We start from the raw sequence: 20,945 nt of genomic DNA on the forward strand, positions 1-20,945 counted from the left end.
ATTTGGTTTTACTGTTGTAAAGCCATTTCTCTCTCCAGCTCCCTCCTTCTGCACTACTGTTTCTCTTTTTCATTCTCTACCAATGGCTCAGGCAATGGCTCTTATCACTTCTCTTGCAAAATTCTTTCCATTACAAGTACCGCATTCAAGAGATTTTTGTTTTGTTTTTGTTTTGTTTTTTATTACTTTTTATGATTCTAAGAGGATCAAAGAGGCAATCTGGTCTCTGGAAAAATTCAGAGATACTTGGGCTACTCCAGTTTCCTAGATGCATCTGCAAACAAGTGATCTCTCGCTCCCCGCTTGGCGAGAGAACCAAGTTAACAGGCTGTGGTGGTTTGCTGGCCTGAACGGTCCTGACCTCAGGCTTGTTTATGGTCACATAGACATCCTTGGAATCTCACTTTGCTCAAAAAGTTGTTTATAAGTAGAATGACGTTCGGATACATGACCGTCCGTTTAGGAGTGGGACCAATTAATTTCTCTTTAAACAAACAAACAGAAAAAGCAACTTATCTAATTTTTATAGTGAACTGCATTGAACTCTAGAGATGTAGTGATATTTGCCTTTGGAGTTGGAAGCCATGATAATTCAGGTAGGTGTTTTTAGGAACGTGAGAAGAAAGGAAGAGAGGCAGGTAAACCACATGAAATACAGAAGGAACTCTTTTTGTTGTTTGCATACATTTTAAAATTCTACTCTCCTGGAAACTGACACCTGTGCACACTGTGTACCCCCTAAGCCCCGTCCCCCCCAGTTTGCTCCATCCTCCCACCCCTTGCTGACTGGCGTCCTGCTGCTCAGGGTTCCTCCTCTCCTCTGCTCCTTCCCACAGGTGCATGGAAAGCCTGGGGTTGGCTGTAGGGCCCACTCATCTCTATGCCTCTCTATGTCCTTGGGCAACATAAGAGGATCCAACTCTTGACAGCAGAGGCAGCTAAGTCTTGGACTTATATTCTCCAAAGGCAGGAAATGATCTGAAGAAGTGAATCTTGTTTTATCTGATCTCTGAAGTTTGGCTAAAGTCAGTCGAGTGTTCCAAACATCTCTACAGATCTGGCTGTGCCAACTCGCATTTCTGTGTGGCATTCACCGTGGCCTGGGTGTACGGTATGAGATGGTCTCCTAGCAAGAGAGATGGGGTAGCAGTGTTCTGCCCGTATGCTGTACCCAGGCTCCCTCCGAAGGCCCACGGGCAAGATTGCTGCCTGGGCTTGGACGTTCAGTTTGGGTTACAGATGGCAAAGCCTACTACTGATCACAGAGGGATTTTGCCCATGACTTCAGCTAACTGACCACTTCCCTTGCTCTACCCATCCAGGTTCACGATACACCCGAACATGGGCTGAAATGGAACATCGGATTGTAGAGCCTACCTAAAATAGGGGAATCTTGTAGACTGCAAGCCTGAAGATCAGAGAGAGGCCAAGGGCAGTGCTTGCTTCTCCAGGGTTAGAGTCTCATCCACATCGTTCGCTCAGTCAGGTCCTGTCCGAGATGAGAACATTTGGTCACCAGAGGCCATCTCAGTGTCCCTCAATGTGGCCTGTCTGGCAGACACGCAGTTTACGAAGGAAGAAATTCAGATGTCTGACAGACAGATGGAAAAGTATTCATCTTCACTAGCAATTCAAGAAATACCCAAGATTAGCTTTTTAATCCCTCAATTTGGCGAATGGTAAAAACGAAAATTATGTTGCCTGGTTTAGGCAACTCCATTCACTGCTTCAGACAAGGGTCACAAACCTGGAACAGCCTTCCCCGGCACCCTGGTGCCGTGTGACCGGTGGAGATGGGCAGAGCCTCTCTCCCGCGGTCCTACTTCTAGGAATTGAAAGCTCAGAGTTTATTTTAAGGAAATGGATTAAGAACCTATTCAAAGAAATGTTTGCAGAGGTTGTAGCATTGTTTGAATGTAAATATTTGGAAACAACCTACGTACAGATGGTCCCCAGCTTATGATGGTGCGAAAGCCATACACATTCAGTAGAAACTGTACTTTGAATTTTTAATTTCGATCTTCTCCTTAGCTAGCGATAGGCAATATGCTACTGTCCCATGATGCTGGGAAGCAGTAGTGTGGTGATTTTGCCCAAGTAGGCGCGTGTGTGTGTTCTGAGCATGTTCTGTCAGCCTGGCTAAGCTATGTTATTCAGCAGGTTAGATATACTGTATAAGTGCATTTTCGACTTAGGATTTTTGCAACTTACAATGATTTTATCAGGATATAACCCCAACATAAGTTGAGGAGCATATGTATTTTATTAAGGATTTAAATAAATTGTTATATATCTGAATGACAGATTTTTATGGTATAGTTAAAAGTGATATTAAATATCATATGATTGCCCTATAAAGTTGTTTGTGGTCTATTGCTGAGTGAGAAAAGCAATTTACAGAACAATGTGAAGTTTATAAAATATCATATGATTGCCCTATAAAGATGTTTGTGGTCTATTGCTGAGTAAGAAAGGCAATTTACAGAACAATGTGAAGTCTGATCCATTTTGTTAAGAAATTCAAATACGTTTTAAAACCATGTTAAATGAAACCATAATACAGATTGACTTTTCTTTTTGTTCACCTGCATTTTTTAACATTTCTGCAATGAGCATCTATTTCTCAGTGTAATATTTTTAAAGTTATCACCACCTACCAAGATGGGGTTCACCAACAAGCTTGATACCTGCTAGGATTCCATAGGACGGAGAGGGGGTGGGGCTGGGTGAGAGGAAGGGGTGCAGCTTGGATTGACTTCTATGAGTATGGAGTTGTCCATCTAAAGTTAAACATGAGCCGCTTCACTGCGTTGGTGGGTAATGGAGGCACGTTTTGGGGAGTAAGGTGGGTTTAGCTAAAAAGTCATAGTCACAGATTTACTTTTAAAGAAATTCTCATCAGACATTGTTAAAGAAAGAACTGCATATTGTAGTTCCAGAAACGTGTGGACTGTTTTATCATCTTTTCAAAAGACATAGCTGTCAAATTCTCATTTTATAGAGACTGTGCCAGTGATAGCGAACCTATGACCCGCGTGTCATTTTTTTGGTTGATTTTTCTTTATTAAATGGCATTTAAATATATAAAATAAATATCAAAAATATAAGTCTTTGTTTTACTATGGTTGCAAATATCAAAAAATTTCTATATGTGACACGGCACCAGAGTTAAGTTAGGGTTTTTCAAAATGCTGACACGCTGAGCTCGAAAGGTTCGCCATCACTGGACTATGCCTTCCTGTGTGAAATATCCTCTGAAGATATTTATGTGAAAATTGAAAATGGCTGCTTCAGCTTTTAAACTAGTAAATAGTAAGTGAATCCATGCTTATGGAAAATAGAATTTGGGTTATATTCAATGATGTTTAACATAAAAAGTTAAAGCCCCCCCTCCCCTTTATGCAATGTATTCTTCTACTTAGGGATAATCAGTGTTAACTTTAATCTTTCTTTGTTGTACGCATTTTCGATCCAATGGTATGTGTGTGTGAATGAATATATACTAAGAGTCTTGAAGGTTTTTAAACTTAAACTTGATTCTAGTATGTATATATCTTTTCTGTAACTTTTTATGTCACTTACTATCACTAAGTGTGAGTCTGGGCTCTCATGTCTTATGTTGAATCTGAGTAAGGAGTTGTATGTTTGATGTTTATATTGATAAAGTTGATTTGCCCTTATTCTTGGGAATAAACTGTTCACTCCGGGCAGACTGTCAAAACTTAACCTTAAGTTGTTTACCCAGAGCTTAGCTATCAGTCAGTTCTCTGGAATTCTGAACCCCATGGAAGGTTCAGTAAATGATTATAGAACTAAAAGTGCCAGATGACTGTGATATGCCTACGTAGTACATTTTCAGCTCTACTTATAAAGGATTTTACGTTGTTTTCTTTCCCTGCCGGAAATTTGTATTTCATTGGAGGGAAAGTCAGTTCTAACTTCTTCCATATTCCTGTGACCCCAGGCAGTTCACTGGTCTCAGGGCCTGGCTTTCCTCGTCAGGGGAATCTCTGCAGAAGACAACATTCTCTGATTCCTGCTCACACGTCCTTATCCTCCGAAGTCAGCAAATCCCTAGGGTGGGTGATGGGTTAATGCCTATCCACTATGCACAGGTGAAGGTGTCTCTGCAGGTCAAAAGGTCAGTTGGCTGCAAGACTGGATGTAGTTGGGGAGGAACCCAGCTCTGGACTCTCTCCACCTTTTTGCTGGGAGCATGGTTCATTTGTTAAGTATCTCAGATCTGCCTCCCTGTGCCTAATATTTAATATATTCCATGATTTAACTTAAAAATCTGGTGTTTGACACTCTCTTCCCCATACCCACTCTCCCAGGCACAAAATGTACCCGTGATGGTCATGATATTGTATCAGTCACCTAGCTGGAATTTCAGGAAGGCTTAGCTTTGAAACACACTGTTTCTCGACCAGTTGTCAATTGTCTTGACTTTCGAAGGTGAACTAGATATGGCGAAGGGCTTGCGATGCAGTGCATGTGTCTCTTTTTGGATTCCTTCATAGAAGAACTGTTCGCCTGTGACTGTCTGGTCAGCAGTCCAGCATCTGAAGGCAGGTGTTCAGGAAGGACAGGTCCGGAATGAGCTCCAACCTCCAAGCTGAGAAGATGCCATTTCCTCAGCTCTCCTTTCCTCTTCCTTTTTCCTTTTTTACCTTTACCTTCAGGCCTGCCATCTCCTTCTGCGGAACAGAAAAGGCAGCAACCCAAACATATCTCCATGCCTTCTAACTCTCCCCCTTCCAAAAAGATAGGGTAACACGCCACCCTCTCCTAAAAAATTCACACGGACTCTCTTTTATGAGATTGAATGGGGAGTAGGTAAAACTGGAAAATGTAGGACAAAGCGGCCGCAGAGGAGGATGGGAGATCAGAAAAGAAAGGGAGTGAAACCGGATCTGTGCTTAATGTGCATGTGGAAAGCAGGCAGGCTCCCTGGCCAGTTGGTAGGGTTCCTAGACTAAACCCCAATCTTGGGACAGTTTGGGAGTCGGCAGGAGCTGGTATTACTCAAGTTTGGGCTGGGGGAGGGTTCTGGGCAGGGGAGGAGGCCGAGGAGCTCTAGATTCTACTCTGGTTCTGATGGATCCCAAGCAAAGGTCTTCCCCCTCCCAGCCTCCTTGGAGCGCTGTTGTGTGTTGGCTTTCTCTTGGGATTGCTAAGCACTGGGGACTCCTGGAAGGGGATTCGAGACAAGGGTCATAGGGTGAGTGGAACCTTGGAGTGGCTCTGATTTCCAGAGCTCTCCCGGCTCATGTGGAGGGGTCGCTTCCCAGCTTCCAAGCAAATCCATTTGGAGGGGAGGGGGCGGTTGCCAAAACACAGCTGCTGCTCTCTCCCCCGGGGACAGGTAACAATGGCTGGCGCAGACCAAGGTACTGGGTGACCCCTGAGAAGAAGCTAAGGCAACTCCAGGCAGGCAAAACAGCAGTCTTACCATTTCAGCTGCTCGTTTTCGGGCTGGGAAAGTTAAGTCTGGGTCAGCAGCACCCGTGACGGATCAGAGGGATAGCAGCGTGATTGCCTTTTTAAATTCCCCAGAGTTCCGTCAGCGGAATGGTTAACCCGTTTCTGAGCCCACGGGTTTGTAAACTTCTCCTGGGGACAAGCCAGCCTGTTTCTCATCGGTATCCGTATGGTTTTGTCCCTCCTGCCTGGCCCCGCATTTAGTGGGATAAAGAGCAGGTCTCTTGCATTTGTGTTCCACTTCATCTTAAATGCGCTTCTCCTCAAACACTACAGCCACAGTCTCTCCTTGGCACCCGGAGCTCAGTTGTATTTTTCCTCCTCCCTGAGATTCCCATTCACTTAGCCGTTTGCTCTCCTTTTGCCTCTTCAGCTTTTGCTCCATCCACTGCTTTCCCATTGCAGCTGCCCGCCGTCCAGTGCCCGCCCAGGTTCCGTCTCACCTTCAGCCGAGTTTCCTGCCTGGGTTTTCTCTGTCTGGTTACCCCACCATTCCTCCTGGCCAGTACACCTGCCAGGGCAGGTCGGGACACAGGTCGCGGACGGACCAGCAGTCAAATAGGGCCCACAGGCGTGTTTGGTTGGCCATCATGGTGCACAGCCACACAGTCGTTGACAAAACGTTACGTACCGACATTTATAAGTCAAGAGAGCGCATGTGAAAATCCAGACGGCCAGCCGTCCTGCCTCAGGCCTTCGCTGGAGCCCAGAGGCTGCCGCCCTTAGACGGGCACAGGCTGCCCAGGCTGCCCGGCCCTCTGCTGCCCGCTCCGTGTAGGTTCCCTGCCCGGGCCATGTAGGCATGTGGGTTGTGACGCCCTCTCTCCTTTGAACATGGCCCTCCCTTTTTCATACACTTACCCACCTTTCCTGGTACATCGCTGCCTCCTGAACTAAGTGTAAGCTCCTTACTCCACAATGTCCGCCAGTGATTCTCAAACTGAAAATGTGTCCGGAACTCTTGGGAGATTAAAGACTGATTTGGTAATTCAGGGGGGACACTCAGAAATACTCATTTTTTAACAAGAAAGATCCTAGGTAATGCTATGCCGATTCTAGGGCACATACTTTTATAAGCACAGTCCCAGTATGTTCCATTGTCCCTTGCTGACCTTTCTTAGTTTCAGTTCCAGAATTCCTAAAGAAGGAAGTGGCTTGGCCCAAATTGAGGCAGATACCTTTCCTCCCCCCACAGATGGCAGCTCCGACAAACCCCACATGGGACCAGGGGACAGAAGCCATTCCCAGCAGCGTTGCTGGTGCACAACCCCCTCTTTCCTCCAGCTTCTCTTGCCTCGTCAGGTGCCTGGCTTGTCACCTGTGCTGGTGGCCCCAGGAAGGCAGGGCTGCTTCTTGACCAGCTGCCTCTCCCCAGAACTAACTAGTACTGGGCTTTAAGCACAGTAGATGTACAAAGCCCTATTTCAGAAGTTATATGTGTACACAGTTAAAAATGCAAACCATGCAAAAGGATATACGGTAAGACTGAGTCCTCCTTCCCCACCTGATTTGGGGCCTCTGTCCCTCTTAGAGGAACCAGTCCCTTTTATGTCTTGATGAAGATAGGGACCTGTCTATGGAGAAGAGGCCCATTTGTAACTTTTTATCTCCACAAAGAGTTGTTTCCTATACATGTGTTTTTTATTTTCATTTTACAGTAATATGCTGATCATTCCACATCAGTCATCTCAAAATTATTTGAGTTGAATATTTACTCATGAAAATCTTGGATTAATTAGGGAAATGTTACTATTCTTATCTTAAAATTAAGACTGTTGGGGAATGGGTTTTTGCCCAAGGGGTAGGAATAGAGAGCAAGTCTCTGTCGCCCACCCCATAGTGTTCTGCTCTAAGTTGTACATATATGATTTGAAATTGCTGTTTATGTGTGTGGAGGCCACGAAAAATGTCCTCCCTGTTCACTGCTTATAATTTATAAAAAGAGAAGTTCTGCCCAGAGCTGGGTAGAGGGTCCCCTGCAAACCTAACTTGGAAGTTTGGGCCTTGTTGCCACCACAGTATTACCTTAAAGATTCCCTGATGTGAACACTCCATTGTTGTCAGATTCAAAACTGAGTCAGGAACTCTTCTGACCAACACATTTATCGTTTACTTACATTGCTACAGAGACTTACAACAGAAAGCAGCGGCTTTCAAATCCCCATTTCCAAAGTCCAAGTTTTATACAGTTGCATAATATCACCTGCTATGGACCTCTTACCTCCTGTCAAGCAAGTCACGGTCCAGCTCAAAGGTCTGTTCAGATATTCCGGATTTACCATGAGGCACATCCTTCATTTCACTTCTTCCTATTTCTTATCAGTGGCAAAATGTTGGAAACTTGTAGAAAGAAGACAAAAGAAGTTTGGGACTTTATGCTCTCTTCAGAGGTGAATGCTGGGTTTCACAACAGCTTCACAGAAACCCATTTTATTTGCTAAGATTATTCTTATATTCATTTATATCCCACCTCCCTCTCTGAAAAGACAATGATTTCTTGAGGTAAATGTGTACCATAATTGTTATACAAAGCAAACACTGCTCAAAATAAATGAGGTCCAGCTTTGAGAGTAGAAATTAAATGTCCTTGTTCCTTTTCAGGGACACATAGCCATCAGGAACCATGAGCAACCCATTTGCACACCTCGCTGAGCCTTTGGATCCTGCACAACCAGGAAAGAAATTCTTCAATTTGAATAAATTGGGCGATTCAAGATATGGTAGGTACATGGCTCTATGAAGTAAGTGCTGTGGCAGCAATTGATATCTCATTTGCATAGTAATTATGCTATGTAATTAATTAGCTTTTAGGAGAGTTGAAAAAGGCATAGCAGAGAACAGGTCTTGGATTAAGCTTTATAAACACACATACCTTGCATTGCTCATTTTAAAGTAGTAATAAAGTTGATATACACGTAGCATTTATATAGCATTTTATAGGGTATAGAGCAGCCGTGGGCAAACTACAGCCTGCGGGCCGGATCCGGCCTGTTTGAAATGAATAAAACTATTGAAAAAAAAGACCGTACCCTTTTATGTAATGATGTTTACTTTGAATTTATATTAGTTCACACAAACACTCCATCCATGCTTTTGTTCCGGCCCTCCGGTCCAGTTTAAGAACCCATTGTGACCCTCGAGTCAAAAAGTTTGCCCACCCCCGGTATAGAGTGTTTGTACATATGTATTATGTCATTTAATCTGAGTAACAACCCTAGAGATCATGTTTATAAAGTGTAATAACTGCTAAGGAATCTAAATTCCCAGAGAAAGTCAATGAGATGGTCAAATAACAACTTTGTGATTACGCAGAATAGGACAAAAACACGTCTTTTATTCCAAATCCTGTGCTTTTCTACCTTTATACTCTTGTCTTTTCCAGATAATATTGGGGAATAATTTCATATATCAGGATGGAACATTTCCTTTTTAAATGAACAAAGTTGTTTTTCTTATGAATTACCATTGTTTTATCCTAGAAATCCCAGTTACCACACTATATATTGTTTGGAATTTTATTTTCTTTGGAGAGATGTATGTTACTATACTTTGGTCTTAATTACAATAATTGTAAAGGAGTTATTTTCTCATTTCTTAGACACTAGTTTTCATGAGAAATATTACTGTGTGTATGTGTGTTTTACTTGCTAACATATAATACATTAAATATCTACATTGGTTTCTTTCATGATGACTTGTGAGGCAGCCATTTATTCTGAAAAAATTAACTGTAATATTTTGTTTTTGCCCACTATGTGGGTATTTTCTAGTACTGAATTTGTCCTAAATCCATTCAATATCTTCAATACCTTCATTATTTTAAACTTTTAAAATCAGTTTACATTTACCTTCTTTCCCAGTTGGAACAATAGTCTAATGCCTATATCAAGACTAGAGGCCCGATGCACGAAATTCGTGCACGGGTAGGGTCCCTAGGCCTGGCCAGCGATCAGGGCCGATCGGAGCCTTCCGGCTGCAAGCCAGGGCCTTCCTTCAGGCTGCCAGCTGGGGCCTTCCTTCATTCTATGCCACACCCTGGTGGTGAGCACATGTCATAGCGAGCGAGCGAACTCCTGGTCAAACTCCCGAGGGGACACTTTGCATATTAGCCTTTTGTATATATAGATTACATAGAGATGGGCTTTAAAGCTCTCTTATGATAAAGAGCCTCATGATTTTTGTTTGTTTTATTATGCTTTCTCCTTTATCCTAGGACGCTTACCATTTTCTATTAGAGTTCTCCTGGAGGCAGCCATTCGGAACTGTGATCAATTTCTGGTGAAGAAAGATGACATTGAAAATATCCTAAACTGGAATGTCATGCAGCACGAGAACATAGAAGTGCCATTTAAGCCTGCTCGGGTCATCCTGCAGGACTTCACGTGAGCCTCCCGTCACTTTGCCCTGCTTCTCTGCCTCCGTCATCAGACTTCAAAGAAAGCTTTACATAAAAAGCCAACCACAGTGACTATACAATTTATTACACAATAACCAGACACTTTTGAAAACGAAAGGGAACTACTGATCCCAGTCAGCAAGAGCTAGTTTCAGGCAAGCTGGGATGTGTTCCCTCCGCCTCTTCCAGTGGCAAAGGTCGCTGTCTTGGTCTTGAAGACTGCAGTCCCTAATGGACCAGCGAAGGGGAGACACATAGGAGTGGAGCTCTCTTGGAATCTCCCCCCCCCCCCCCCACGTCCTGCCACTCAGGGAGACAAGTTTCAAACAACTGTACTTGAACACTGATGTGCAGTTGAACACTGTCTTGCAGTCCCTTGAGGGGTGATAAGGAGTTCACAAGGCCTGACCTATTGCTGTTAAGCCCCAGTTCACATCCTGCTGTTCCCAGAAGTCTTTGCTCCCATCGGCCTCTCTTTTAAGCTAGCACTCACTACCTTTCTATTTTTAAACGATATTAATTTACTCCTTCTGGAGGCCCAATTTTATTTTTCTAAGGAAAATACCCAAATTTTATACTCTAATATAATAAAAAGGAAGGATTCACTTGTAAATTTGATGTATAACCTATTTTTCTGAATTGTATTCATTCCTTCAAGTTTGGTCTGAAGTTGAATCTGTGTTCATATGTTTTCTCTAGGTCTTTGTCAACCCACCATGTGAATGGGAAACAGTCATGGTAGTAACAGTTCCAGAGTTTTTAGGCACCAGCTTTCCCAGAGTTTCTCTATTTAGACCATGTTGGTTGTTAACTTTAATGCAGTGATAAAATTGCACGTAGAGATACGACTCAGTCATGGCACTTACTGCTTGTGTGATTTCTGCTCAAGGAAATGTGTCCAGAAACTTTCACTTCTCTAAGTCATCGTTAGCTCCACTGATGAGAGTTACATTGCCAATTTTTTGTCAGTGGAGACAAAAACTAAAAAACTCAATGACACATGCTTGACAGACTTATCTTCTGCTTAACGCCTTCTTTTCTTAGGGGTGTGCCAGCCGTGGTAGACTTCGCTGCAATGCGTGACGCTGTGAAAAAGCTGGGAGGAGATCCAGAGAAAATCAACCCCATCTGTCCTGCTGACCTTGTAATTGATCATTCCATCCAAGTCGATTTCAACAGAAGGTGAGAGATTAACACGAATACCTGGGTTTTCTGCTTTGTGCAAAATATTGGAGTGTAAGTCTATTTTGTGTGTGTGTGTGTAATTAAATAAATGAAGAAAATATTAAAACGAATATTTAGGAAAACTCAAACTTAATATAGATTTTTCAGTGAAGCTTTTTATTTGGGGGGTGAGGGTAAATTTTTTAAAATCTTTTTTCTTTTTTTTTTCCTTTTTTCTGTTTACTTCTTGGGGTGAGCAGCCTGTGTTTAAACCCAGCTTGAAATCTGAGTGAAAAACATGCACATGAATTTCTGCCATGAGAGTTTGTCAATGCAAGTACTTGTTTGACTTTAAGAGTTAAGGTTTCTTGTTGTTTTTAACCACTGGGTCCTTATTCCTTTTTTTTTATCCGAAGTAACTATTTTATATCTGGCTATCTCCCCTCTCTGTGTCAGTTTCTATAATGCCTATGCCTTTTTTTCTCTTTGTTCTTTTTTCTGTTGTTTGTGACACTCCTTTCACTGTTCCCCAAAATTCTTCCAATAATGCTAACATCTCCGTGGCAGTCAACCACAAGAATTCATTTCTTACACGTCTACAAGTTGAGTGGGAGGGCAGCTGATCTAAGCTGAAGGCAGTGGGGCGGCTCTGCTTCATTCAGCCCTGGCTGGGTCCACTGCTGACACTGCACTGCACCTGTGCGGAGCAGCTGGGACAGCACCACTCATGTGTGCTTCTACTAGGGCCCAGGTTGAAGGAGAAAGCAACTCTTCGCAGGCTCACAAAGGCAAGCAGGAACCCACAATATATTGAGGCTAGATCAGGACTGGCATAAGTTTACTTCTAGTCACAAGGACATTAATCAAAGCAAGTTACACAATTAAGTCCAAAGTCATAGAAGTATTTGCAAGATAACACAAGGGAGGGCAGCCAGGTCCTGCTAGAAAGCTGGTATCTTAACTAGAAGTATAGCTAGATAAAGTTCTTACCAATTATCAGTGAGGAAAGAAAGAATTATTCTGCATATAATGCTGGGGAAATTAATTATTTGATAGAGTAGCAGTTCATATGAATGAAAGCATTAATATTAAAAAATTAAATCATAAAATTTGGAAGAAAATTCAAGAACATGTGTCAACTATCTTTATGAGAAATACGTTTCTAAATTTTGAAGCAATGAATAAAACAAAAAGGGGGGAAATCTATAGATTTAATGACCAAAGTTAACAGGAAATAACTTGAAAAATACTTGCAACAAATATGGCCATGGGTTAATATTGTTAATATATAAAGGGGGGTGTGGAAGGTGATGTCAGCAGCATGGCATTGAGAGAGGTCCTTCTGACCTCTCCCCTTGAAGCTAGAAGTTGAACAGCTGAAATTCAACAGAGGATTCCCTGCTTAACACACAAGCGCGTCTGAGAGATCCACACATTGAAGCATCTGACGGTGGGTGAGTCAGAGCCAAGGGGAAGAGGGAAGGGGGAGGAACAAAGAGAGACAGGGGTCACAGAGCCAGCCTGCAGCTCACTGCGGGACTCGGGAGCTGGAGGAATCGGTTAGGTGGGCACACTCTGCAGTCCTGAGGAGTAGGGGTAGAATCAACATTCCTGCCTGAGTGGCCAGCACATATGACAGCTGAACCCAGTAATGGGCAGAGACAAGACAGTTGCAGCAGCTGCGGATTAGCAGCTGCCATTACCAGGCACTAAACAAAGCCATAGAGCCTCCCTCCCTCCCCCCCAGAGCTTGCCTTCCCTCACCCTCCCAAAGCTCACACCTGCCCCCAGCAGAAGCTCTAGCGGCAAGTGTGGGTTACAGAGCACAGGATCTACAGCCCTGAGAACTGGAGAAGGAGAAACATTCCTCCCCGCGCAGCAGGCACACGCTGTGGCTAATCCCAGTGGCGAGTAGAAATACAGAAGTCTGGTATTAGAGCTGTGGCAGCTGCTATTAGTGGGAGGAGAACAAAGCCATAAATGCATGAATTGGCCTCTCCCAGGCCAGTCCATCCCAACCCATTGCAGCTGAGTCCCGCAGAGGCTTAGCCAATGCAGCACGGCCAGCAGCATGCAGTTGCCGGATGCAGTGCGGGATTCCACCAGCGTGGAGCACCGTTGCCCACCACATTTACCCCTGAGGGTGGTGCCCGGAGACCCAGGTGACCCAGTGAGGGGACACCCACCTCCCCAGGGAATACAGGGCACTTTCCACTGCCCTGCAGAGAGCTGAGAAGTCAGAGCAGTTCAAGATGAAATGAAAACATGCCTCAGGGCAGCCTACTGGAAACCAAAAGAAAGACCTTCCTATCAACCTGCTGACAGATGCGATGCGCTAAACACTCTTTAAAAGGCAGATTCCATTCCCATAAATGCCTCAGCAGAGACACAATCCATCAAATACCACGAATAACCAAGGTAGCAAGGCAGCTCAGAAAGGAATGAAAAATCTCCAAAAAATAAAGACAGGGAAATGTGCGACTTAAGTGACAGAGAATTCTAGATTGCATTTCTGAAAAAAGCCCTCAGTGAGATACAAGAAAACTCAGGCAGTTTAATGAACTCGGAAATAAAATCCACAAACCAAAGAGATTGAAATTTTTAAAAAGAACCAAATAGAAATTTAGGAGCTGAAGAGCTAAATAAAAGAGATGAAGAATGAACTAGTGAGCTTAAGAAGAAGAGCTGACTAGATGGAGGGAACAGTAGTGATTTTCGAGATAGAAATCTAGAAATGGCACAGATGGAAGAAGAAAGATTTGAGAGTAAAAAATAAAAATGGAAGAACTCTAGAGAACTATTGGACTCAATCAGAAAGAGCAATATAAGAATAGTGGGTGTGCCAGAAGGAGAAGAGAGGGAGAAGGGAACAGAGAGCCTGTTCAAACAAATAGTCAAAGGGAACTTCCCAAACCTATGGGAAGATGGATCCTCGAATCCAAGAAGCTAACAGAACACCTAAGTATCTCAATCCAAAAAGGCCTTCTCTAAGGCATATATTAAAACTGTCAAAAATTAATGGCAAATAATTCTCATGGCAGCCAAAGAAGATAATAAACTATAAAGGAAATCTCATTAAAGTATAGGATTTTTCAGCAGAAACCTTACAAGCTAGGAGAGAGTGAAATAAAATATTCAAACTATTGAAAGAGAGAAATTACCAGGCAAGAATAATATATCCAACCAAGTTGTCCTTTAGATATGAAGAAGAAATAAAGACTTTTCCATACACAGGAGCTAAGGGAATTCATCACCACAAGTCCTGCATTACAGGAAATGCTGAAGGAGGTTACCTGAAACAAGCAGGCATGTGTAAGATGACTCATGGACAGACAGAAACAGGAAATTGCAATCTTGTAGAATAGAGTAGAATATTATACCCTTCAATGTAGTGTAAAGATTAAAAGAGGTAAAACATTTTTAAAAAAGAAAAGACATAGCTACTACAATTTGGAAATGCACTCACAGCATAAAAAGATAATATGTGACAAAAATATAAAAGGGGGGGAAAGGTCTGAATTTGCACAGGGCAATAGAGATAAGATGCAACCAGAAGCAAAATGACTGCTACATATATGAAACTTTCTATTACATAAACCCAATGGTTACAACAACAACAACAACAACAATCTAACATAAAGAAAAACCAGGAAAAATTATAGAAAACTAAAATAACAGACAGAAGCCCAAGGGAAAAAACAATAGAGACGCAGAGCTACCAGAAAGCAAAAGGTTTAAATGGCTATAGGAAATACTCATACATCAATAATCACCCTCAATGTAAATGCTCTGAATTCATCAATAAAAAGGCACAGAGTGGCAATTGGATCAGAAAACAAAACCCAACCATATGCTGCCTTCAAGAGATACATCTAAGCTACAAAGACAAAGATAGGCTCAGAGTGAAAAGGTAGAAAGTGATAGCAGGTGTAGCCATACTTATATAAGACAAGTAGATATCAAAATAAATAGTAACCAGACAAAGATGGGCATTTTATAATGATAAAGGGGACAGTACATCAAGAAGACAGAACACACCCATAAGTATGCACCCAGTAAGGGAGTACCAAAATATCTAAAGCAACTACTAACAGAACTTAAGGGAGAAACTGACAAAAACATGATTACTGTAGGGGGCCTAAATATCCTATTGATAGCTATGGATAGATCATCTAAACAGAAAATCAAAAAGAAAGTGTTGGTCTTACAGCACACTTAGACTAAATGGGCATAAACTCATTTGCAGAGTATTTCATCCCAGAACACCAGACTATATATTATTCTCTATTGCACATGGAACATTCTCAAGAGTAGACCATGATGGGACACAAAACTAGCCTCAGCAAATTTTTAAAAATATATATATATTTTTGTTGTTGATTTCAGAGAGGAAGGAATAAGGAGAGAGAGAAACATCAATGATGAGAGATAATCATTGATCAGCTGCCTCCTGCATGCCCCCAGGTGGCAACCAAGACAGCAATCCAGGTATGTGCCCTGGATTGTGAATTCTAATCTCTGGGTTGATGCTCAACCACGGAACCACACTTGGCCAGGCTAGCCTCAACAAATAAGATTGAAATCTCATCAAGCATATTCTCTGACCACTATGCATTGGAATTGGAAATCAACTACAAAAGGAAAGTGGAAAAAGCTATGCATATGTGGAGATTAAACAACATGCTACTACTAAACAATGATTGGGTCAAAGAAGAAATAAAAGTAGAGATCAAAAGACACATAGACAAATGAGAGTAACAGTATGACATGTCAAAACTTAAGGGATATAGCCAAAGTGGTGAAAAGAGGGAAGTTTATATCATTACAGGCCTATCTTAAGAAAAAAGAGAAATTCCAAGTAAACAACCTAACATTTCAGCATAAGGATCTAGAAAAAGAACAAAGACCAAAGTTAGCAGAAGGGAGGGAATAGTAGAAACTAGAGCAGAACTAAATGAAATAGAAAAGAAAAGGACAATAGAAAAATTAATGCAAGAGCTAGTTTTTAAAAGATTAATAAAATTGACAAACTGGCTAGACTCACTAAGGAAAAAAAAGAAATACTCAAATAGACAAAATCAGAAATGAAAAAAGAGAAGTTACAGTGGACACCACAGAAATACAAAGGACCATATAAGAATACTATGAAAGACTATATGCTACCAAATTTAGTAACCTAGAAGAAATAGGAAAGTTCTTAGAAATATATAACCTTTCTACACTGAATCATAAAGATCTGGAAAATCTATGCCCATATGGTGTGGCTCAGTAGTTGAGCACTGACCCATGAACCATGAGGTCACTGTTCAATTCCCGGTCAGGGCACATGCCCGGGTTGTGGGCTAAATCCCTGGTAGGGGGCATGCAGGAGGCAGCCAATCAGTGATTCTCATCATTGATGTTTCCATCTCACTCTCACTGTCCCTTCCTCCTCTGAAATTAATAAAAAATATTTTTAAAAAAGAACTGGAAAATCTAAATAGACCAATCAACAGTAAGGAAATTGAAACAATCTAAAACCTCCAAAGACATAAAACCCCAGGACTGGATGGCTTCATTAGTGAATTCTAATCAAACATTCAAAAAATCTAATACCTCTTTTTCTCAACGTCTTTCAAAAAAATTGGAGGAGATGCGGTACTTCCTAACTCATTTTTACGAGGCTAATACTACCTTGATACCCAAACCTGGCAGGGATAACACAAAAAAAGGAAATCTACAGACCAATATCTCTGATCAATGCAGATGCAAAAATCTTAACCAAAATACTAGCAAATCAAATACAACAATACATTAAAAAAATACATCGTGATCAAGTGTGGTTCATTCCAGAGGCACAGTGATAGTTCAACATAAAAAATTGATTAAAGTGATACATCACATTAACAAAAGGAAATCAATATACTCAAGATTAGAAAATAAACATTATTAATTATAAAGGTGTAATGAAGGTGACATTTTTATGCACTGCTGATAGCACTATAATTTAGAAATGATGAAAAGCAGTATGTATCAAGATCCTTTAAAACTACGATAACCTATGTCCTGGAATTTCCACTTCCAAGCTTAACTGGTACAGATACAGAAAAAAGCTTAATGATTTAATAGTGTTCATTAAAGTATTATTTATAATAATGAAAATGTAGAAGTGTTCTAAATATACAATTAAAGAGAATGATTTATTAAATTATTATATGCCCTTAAGTAAATTATAAGATAACTTTCACAGTTATACTTATAATGTGCTACATAAATAACACTTGGAACCTGCTTATGTCATACAGCTCAATGAGGCAGGTGTAAATTGCATATATAGAATGATCTCAGCTAGATGAAAAGTTATGCAGAGATTAAAATATTTGAAAGTGAGGTGCAGTTATTTCTAGGATTGTAATTGCTTTTTGTTTTTGCAATAAGAAGCTATTATAATAATAAAAGCATAATATGCTAATTAGACCAGACATCCTTCCAAAGGAAGACCTTCCAGAGGAAGCCAGGGCTTCGAGGGAAGCCCGGGTCCCGGGTGCCAGAGGGAAGCTGGTGCAGGCAGCCGGGGGAAGGAAGGCCTATTCTTGCATGAATTTCGTGCATTGAGCTTCTAGTTTTATAATAAGATATTTAAGGATATGAAACAATCCAAAGGGAAAAAGGAAACCGTTATTTGCTTCTTTGGGGATTTAAGCAGGTTCTATACAGCCTCAAGAGAAATGTAGAAACTGGTCCTTCTCCAGTTGGTGTTGCCAATATCCAAACCAAATAAATCCAAGGTAAAGAGAAACCTGCTTTGTCCGTAACTGACAGTTCTTGGAACAAACAGACTGGATGCTTGCCAGCTCTTCCTTCCCTTTGGACTCTTAAACCCATCCTTAGGCAACATGTCCCTCCCCCACCCCCCTCTTAAGTAACATGAGCTTAATTTAATGTTTGATTTCAAAGGAAGAGTTAAAAATATATACACAAAATATCCTATTTGAGATTAATGATGTTTTCCTAAAGTCCCACTTCAGAAGCAGTAAAAAGTAGCCTCATAAATTCATGGCCAACTTGATCTTTCTTGGAAACTCTCATTGTGGATGGATTTACCTCATTTTGCTGGCCTGGTGGAGACAGAATTGCAATTGTTTTAATGTCTGAAGTCTTTCCTCACAATTCATAGAGCTCCTGACTTAAGCAATTAATGATTTTTCACCAAGTTCAGTGTGATTTTTTTTTTTAAACCTTGACATCATCAACTCTGATTTTAATTGTTTATGGGAATTTCCATTTACACTGTAGTACAAAAATATTTTTATGAAAACAGCAAATCTAAGGTGAACTATGATTCTAAATTGATACCCAAAATCTAGCAGACCTGTGTTGTTTTTTTGTAATTAAACAAGAACATTTCTGTTAGAAGTATTTTCATTGGTGTAGTTTTGTTTTATTTCTTGAGTTCGGTTTTGCAATTTGACCTCCTATTCTCTTTCCTCATGTTTGTAAGGAATTGAATGGGATATGTCTCAATCTTTGTGGAACTGTGTGCCGTGGGCGTAGTTCCTGCTGTTTCCAGAAATGAAGTAGAAAAACGGGGTAGAGGTGGTAGGGTGGTAAATTTTCTGCTAAATACTTCCCAGCTCTTTGCCTGGTTTGAATGATATTAATTCGCCTCACATCACCTTTAGGCATTGAGGATCTAACTAACACATTATTGTAAGGTTTTACAAAGTTATCTTAGAAATAACTATTTTTAAAATCCCAACAAGAATATCATAACAATTTCCGACCAGATTTCGTGAGTGTGAAAACTTATCTCCACTGTTTGTGAATTTCTGGAGTGCCATTAAATATAACCCTCAGAAACTTTGAAGGCCATCCAAATCTGAATTCAAATTCTGTAACTAACGAGGAATTTCCTCTTTAATCTGTGAGGCCACCATATTTGGAGACCTTAAAAGCTCACTAAGATTGGGTGAATTTGGGGACATTCTGAGTGGTGTAAAAATCTGAATCCTAGGTCTATTTATTCGTGTTCCTAAATAGAACTAAGTTACTTGAGCCAAGGTAAGCACAATCGATGTTTTGTTTTCATGAGTAAATATGGTTTTGCCTGGAATTAATATATCATAAAATAGCCTAAGCATTTCTGACTTCCTCTGGTTCTGTAAATGTGCTGTTTATCTCAAACTGACGTTCCCAGCATTCTCTGGGTGAATGTTCCGCTCCATCCCTGCTTCTGCTGTGAGGAGCTCTGATACTCGCAGGTGCTGCAGCCAGGAGGACAAAGCTAATGACTGGGAGTTAGGTCACAGGTGGTCAGAGTGCAGAAGTGACAGGGTGCCAGAGGCAGGGGCTGCCTGTGATTCAGAATGATATTCCAAGGTGTTTTTTTTTTTTCACAGCTAAATCCACTTAATAGCCCTACTATGTACCAGTATTTGTTCAAGAAATAGGTTAGCTAGGAGGAGATTAGTGAACATACAACGTTAATGCAGTTAGTAAATGTAGCCAGGGCCTGATCATCCTGACTTGGGCTGGCAGAAGGTCCTTCAAGCAGTGTCCCTAGTCAGGTCCTGCAGGGCGATTATCACAAAGAGAAGAGCCAGGAAAAGCAATCTACTCTGAAAGAAGAGAGTGTGCAAAGGCAGGAGGACAGAAGCTTGGGGAGAGGGTGAGGGCTCCGGTGTGTGTGAACCTGAAAGTTTGCACTGCAGGATAGGAGAGGGCTTACAAAGAAAAGCTGAGGATAGATTGAAGTATTTTTTCAAAGCACGAAATTTGTATATTATTTAAAAGATGGGAAGCCATTGGCAGATTCAAGATGGGCATGATCTATTGTAGGAACCATTCTGATGACGTTACAAAAGGTACATTGACTAGGCTGACAGGGAAACCAGTGAGGAGACTATTTCTGGAATAAAGACTTTGATAGCCACAGCTGCTAAGGGGTAGGACAGGAGGTCGTTACTAAGCACAGACAGACGAGGACAAGATTCAGGGAAAAGGCCAAGCATTAGAGTTTGCGCATTCAGCCTGTACTGTGGGTCTGGACCTGAAGAGACAGGTGGGAAGCGAGAAGGAGAAGAGTACCTTGGGGAACAGCTGCCCCTGGCCAGCAGTGGCGTCCTGCCTTGCTCCGCTGTACTGGGTCACCTCTCTCCATTCCTTCCTCCTGCCTTTCTCTAACACACACACCTTCCCAGACATTCATCCCTATGTCAGGCATCAGCAAACTTCGGTAAAGGGTCAGTAGCCCAGGCTTTGCTGGCCACATACTGTCTCTGCTCACATTGTTTGTTTCAACCTTTAAAAATGTAAAAATGATTTTCTGCTTGAAGGCCACACACACAAGTGTTGGACTGCGTCTGGCCTGTGGGCTGTGGTGTGTGGACCCCTGAGGTAAGGCTCTCTAGGGATTAATTCCATTAAAGCCACCAGCACTGTTCTTGGAGGATATTCACATCAAGAGAAGAAAGGGGTAACTGAGAGTGGTTTTTGTAGAGTAAATAAGTGCCTCCAGCTCTTTTCGTCCCAAAGAGTGCCGGCCCGTTTGTATCAGGTTGACTCCCCTCCCCTCCCCCTTCTGACTACATCGTTGACATTCCCATTGGGAAGGCGTTTCTGAGCCCAGTCTGAGTGCCCACGGCATGGCGGGCGTATTTCCCGAATCACAGCACTGATGGTCACTCCTGTAAGCACCTGGTTGAGTTCTGTCCCTCCCCAGGCTCTGGGCTCCCGGGGGCCGGTGCACATGCTGCTTTTGCACATTGTGTTCCTTGAGTACCTGCGGCACAAGGTGGGCTCTGAGGTCGCCAGTAAGTGAAGGAAAAGGGCGGATGAGGGGTGTGGGGGTTAGGGTGAGGCCCCAGGACCTTCAGACCTGGGTTCAGCTCTGTGACTTACCTGCATCTGACCTTGGACAAATTAC

General features: G+C 41.9%; 1 protein-coding gene across 3 annotated transcripts in view; it reads left to right on the top strand.

Moving 5' to 3' along the window:
* ACO1 (aconitase 1) overlaps positions 1-20,945 on the top strand; it is a 58,540-nt gene that overhangs the window by 10,887 nt on the left and 26,708 nt on the right. For 2 of the 3 annotated variants that reach the window (XR_004971338.1, XM_036331323.1), the window contains exons 2-4: positions 8,083-8,201; positions 9,695-9,863; positions 10,922-11,059. Coding sequence is in view for 2 of the 3 variants with exons in the window: in XM_036331323.1 (XP_036187216.1) it covers positions 8,105-8,201; positions 9,695-9,863; positions 10,922-11,059 (404 nt within the window). In the remaining variant the exon portion in view is untranslated. Of the gene's footprint in view, positions 1-7,964; positions 7,984-8,082; positions 8,202-9,694; positions 9,864-10,921; positions 11,060-20,945 lie in introns of those variants that run through there. The other variant, XM_036331324.1, reaches the window with a different exon arrangement.

The sequence above is a fragment of the Myotis myotis genome, unplaced genomic scaffold, assembly GCF_014108235.1.
Source record: "Myotis myotis isolate mMyoMyo1 unplaced genomic scaffold, mMyoMyo1.p scaffold_m19_p_12, whole genome shotgun sequence".
NCBI lineage: Eukaryota > Metazoa > Chordata > Mammalia > Chiroptera > Vespertilionidae > Myotis > Myotis myotis.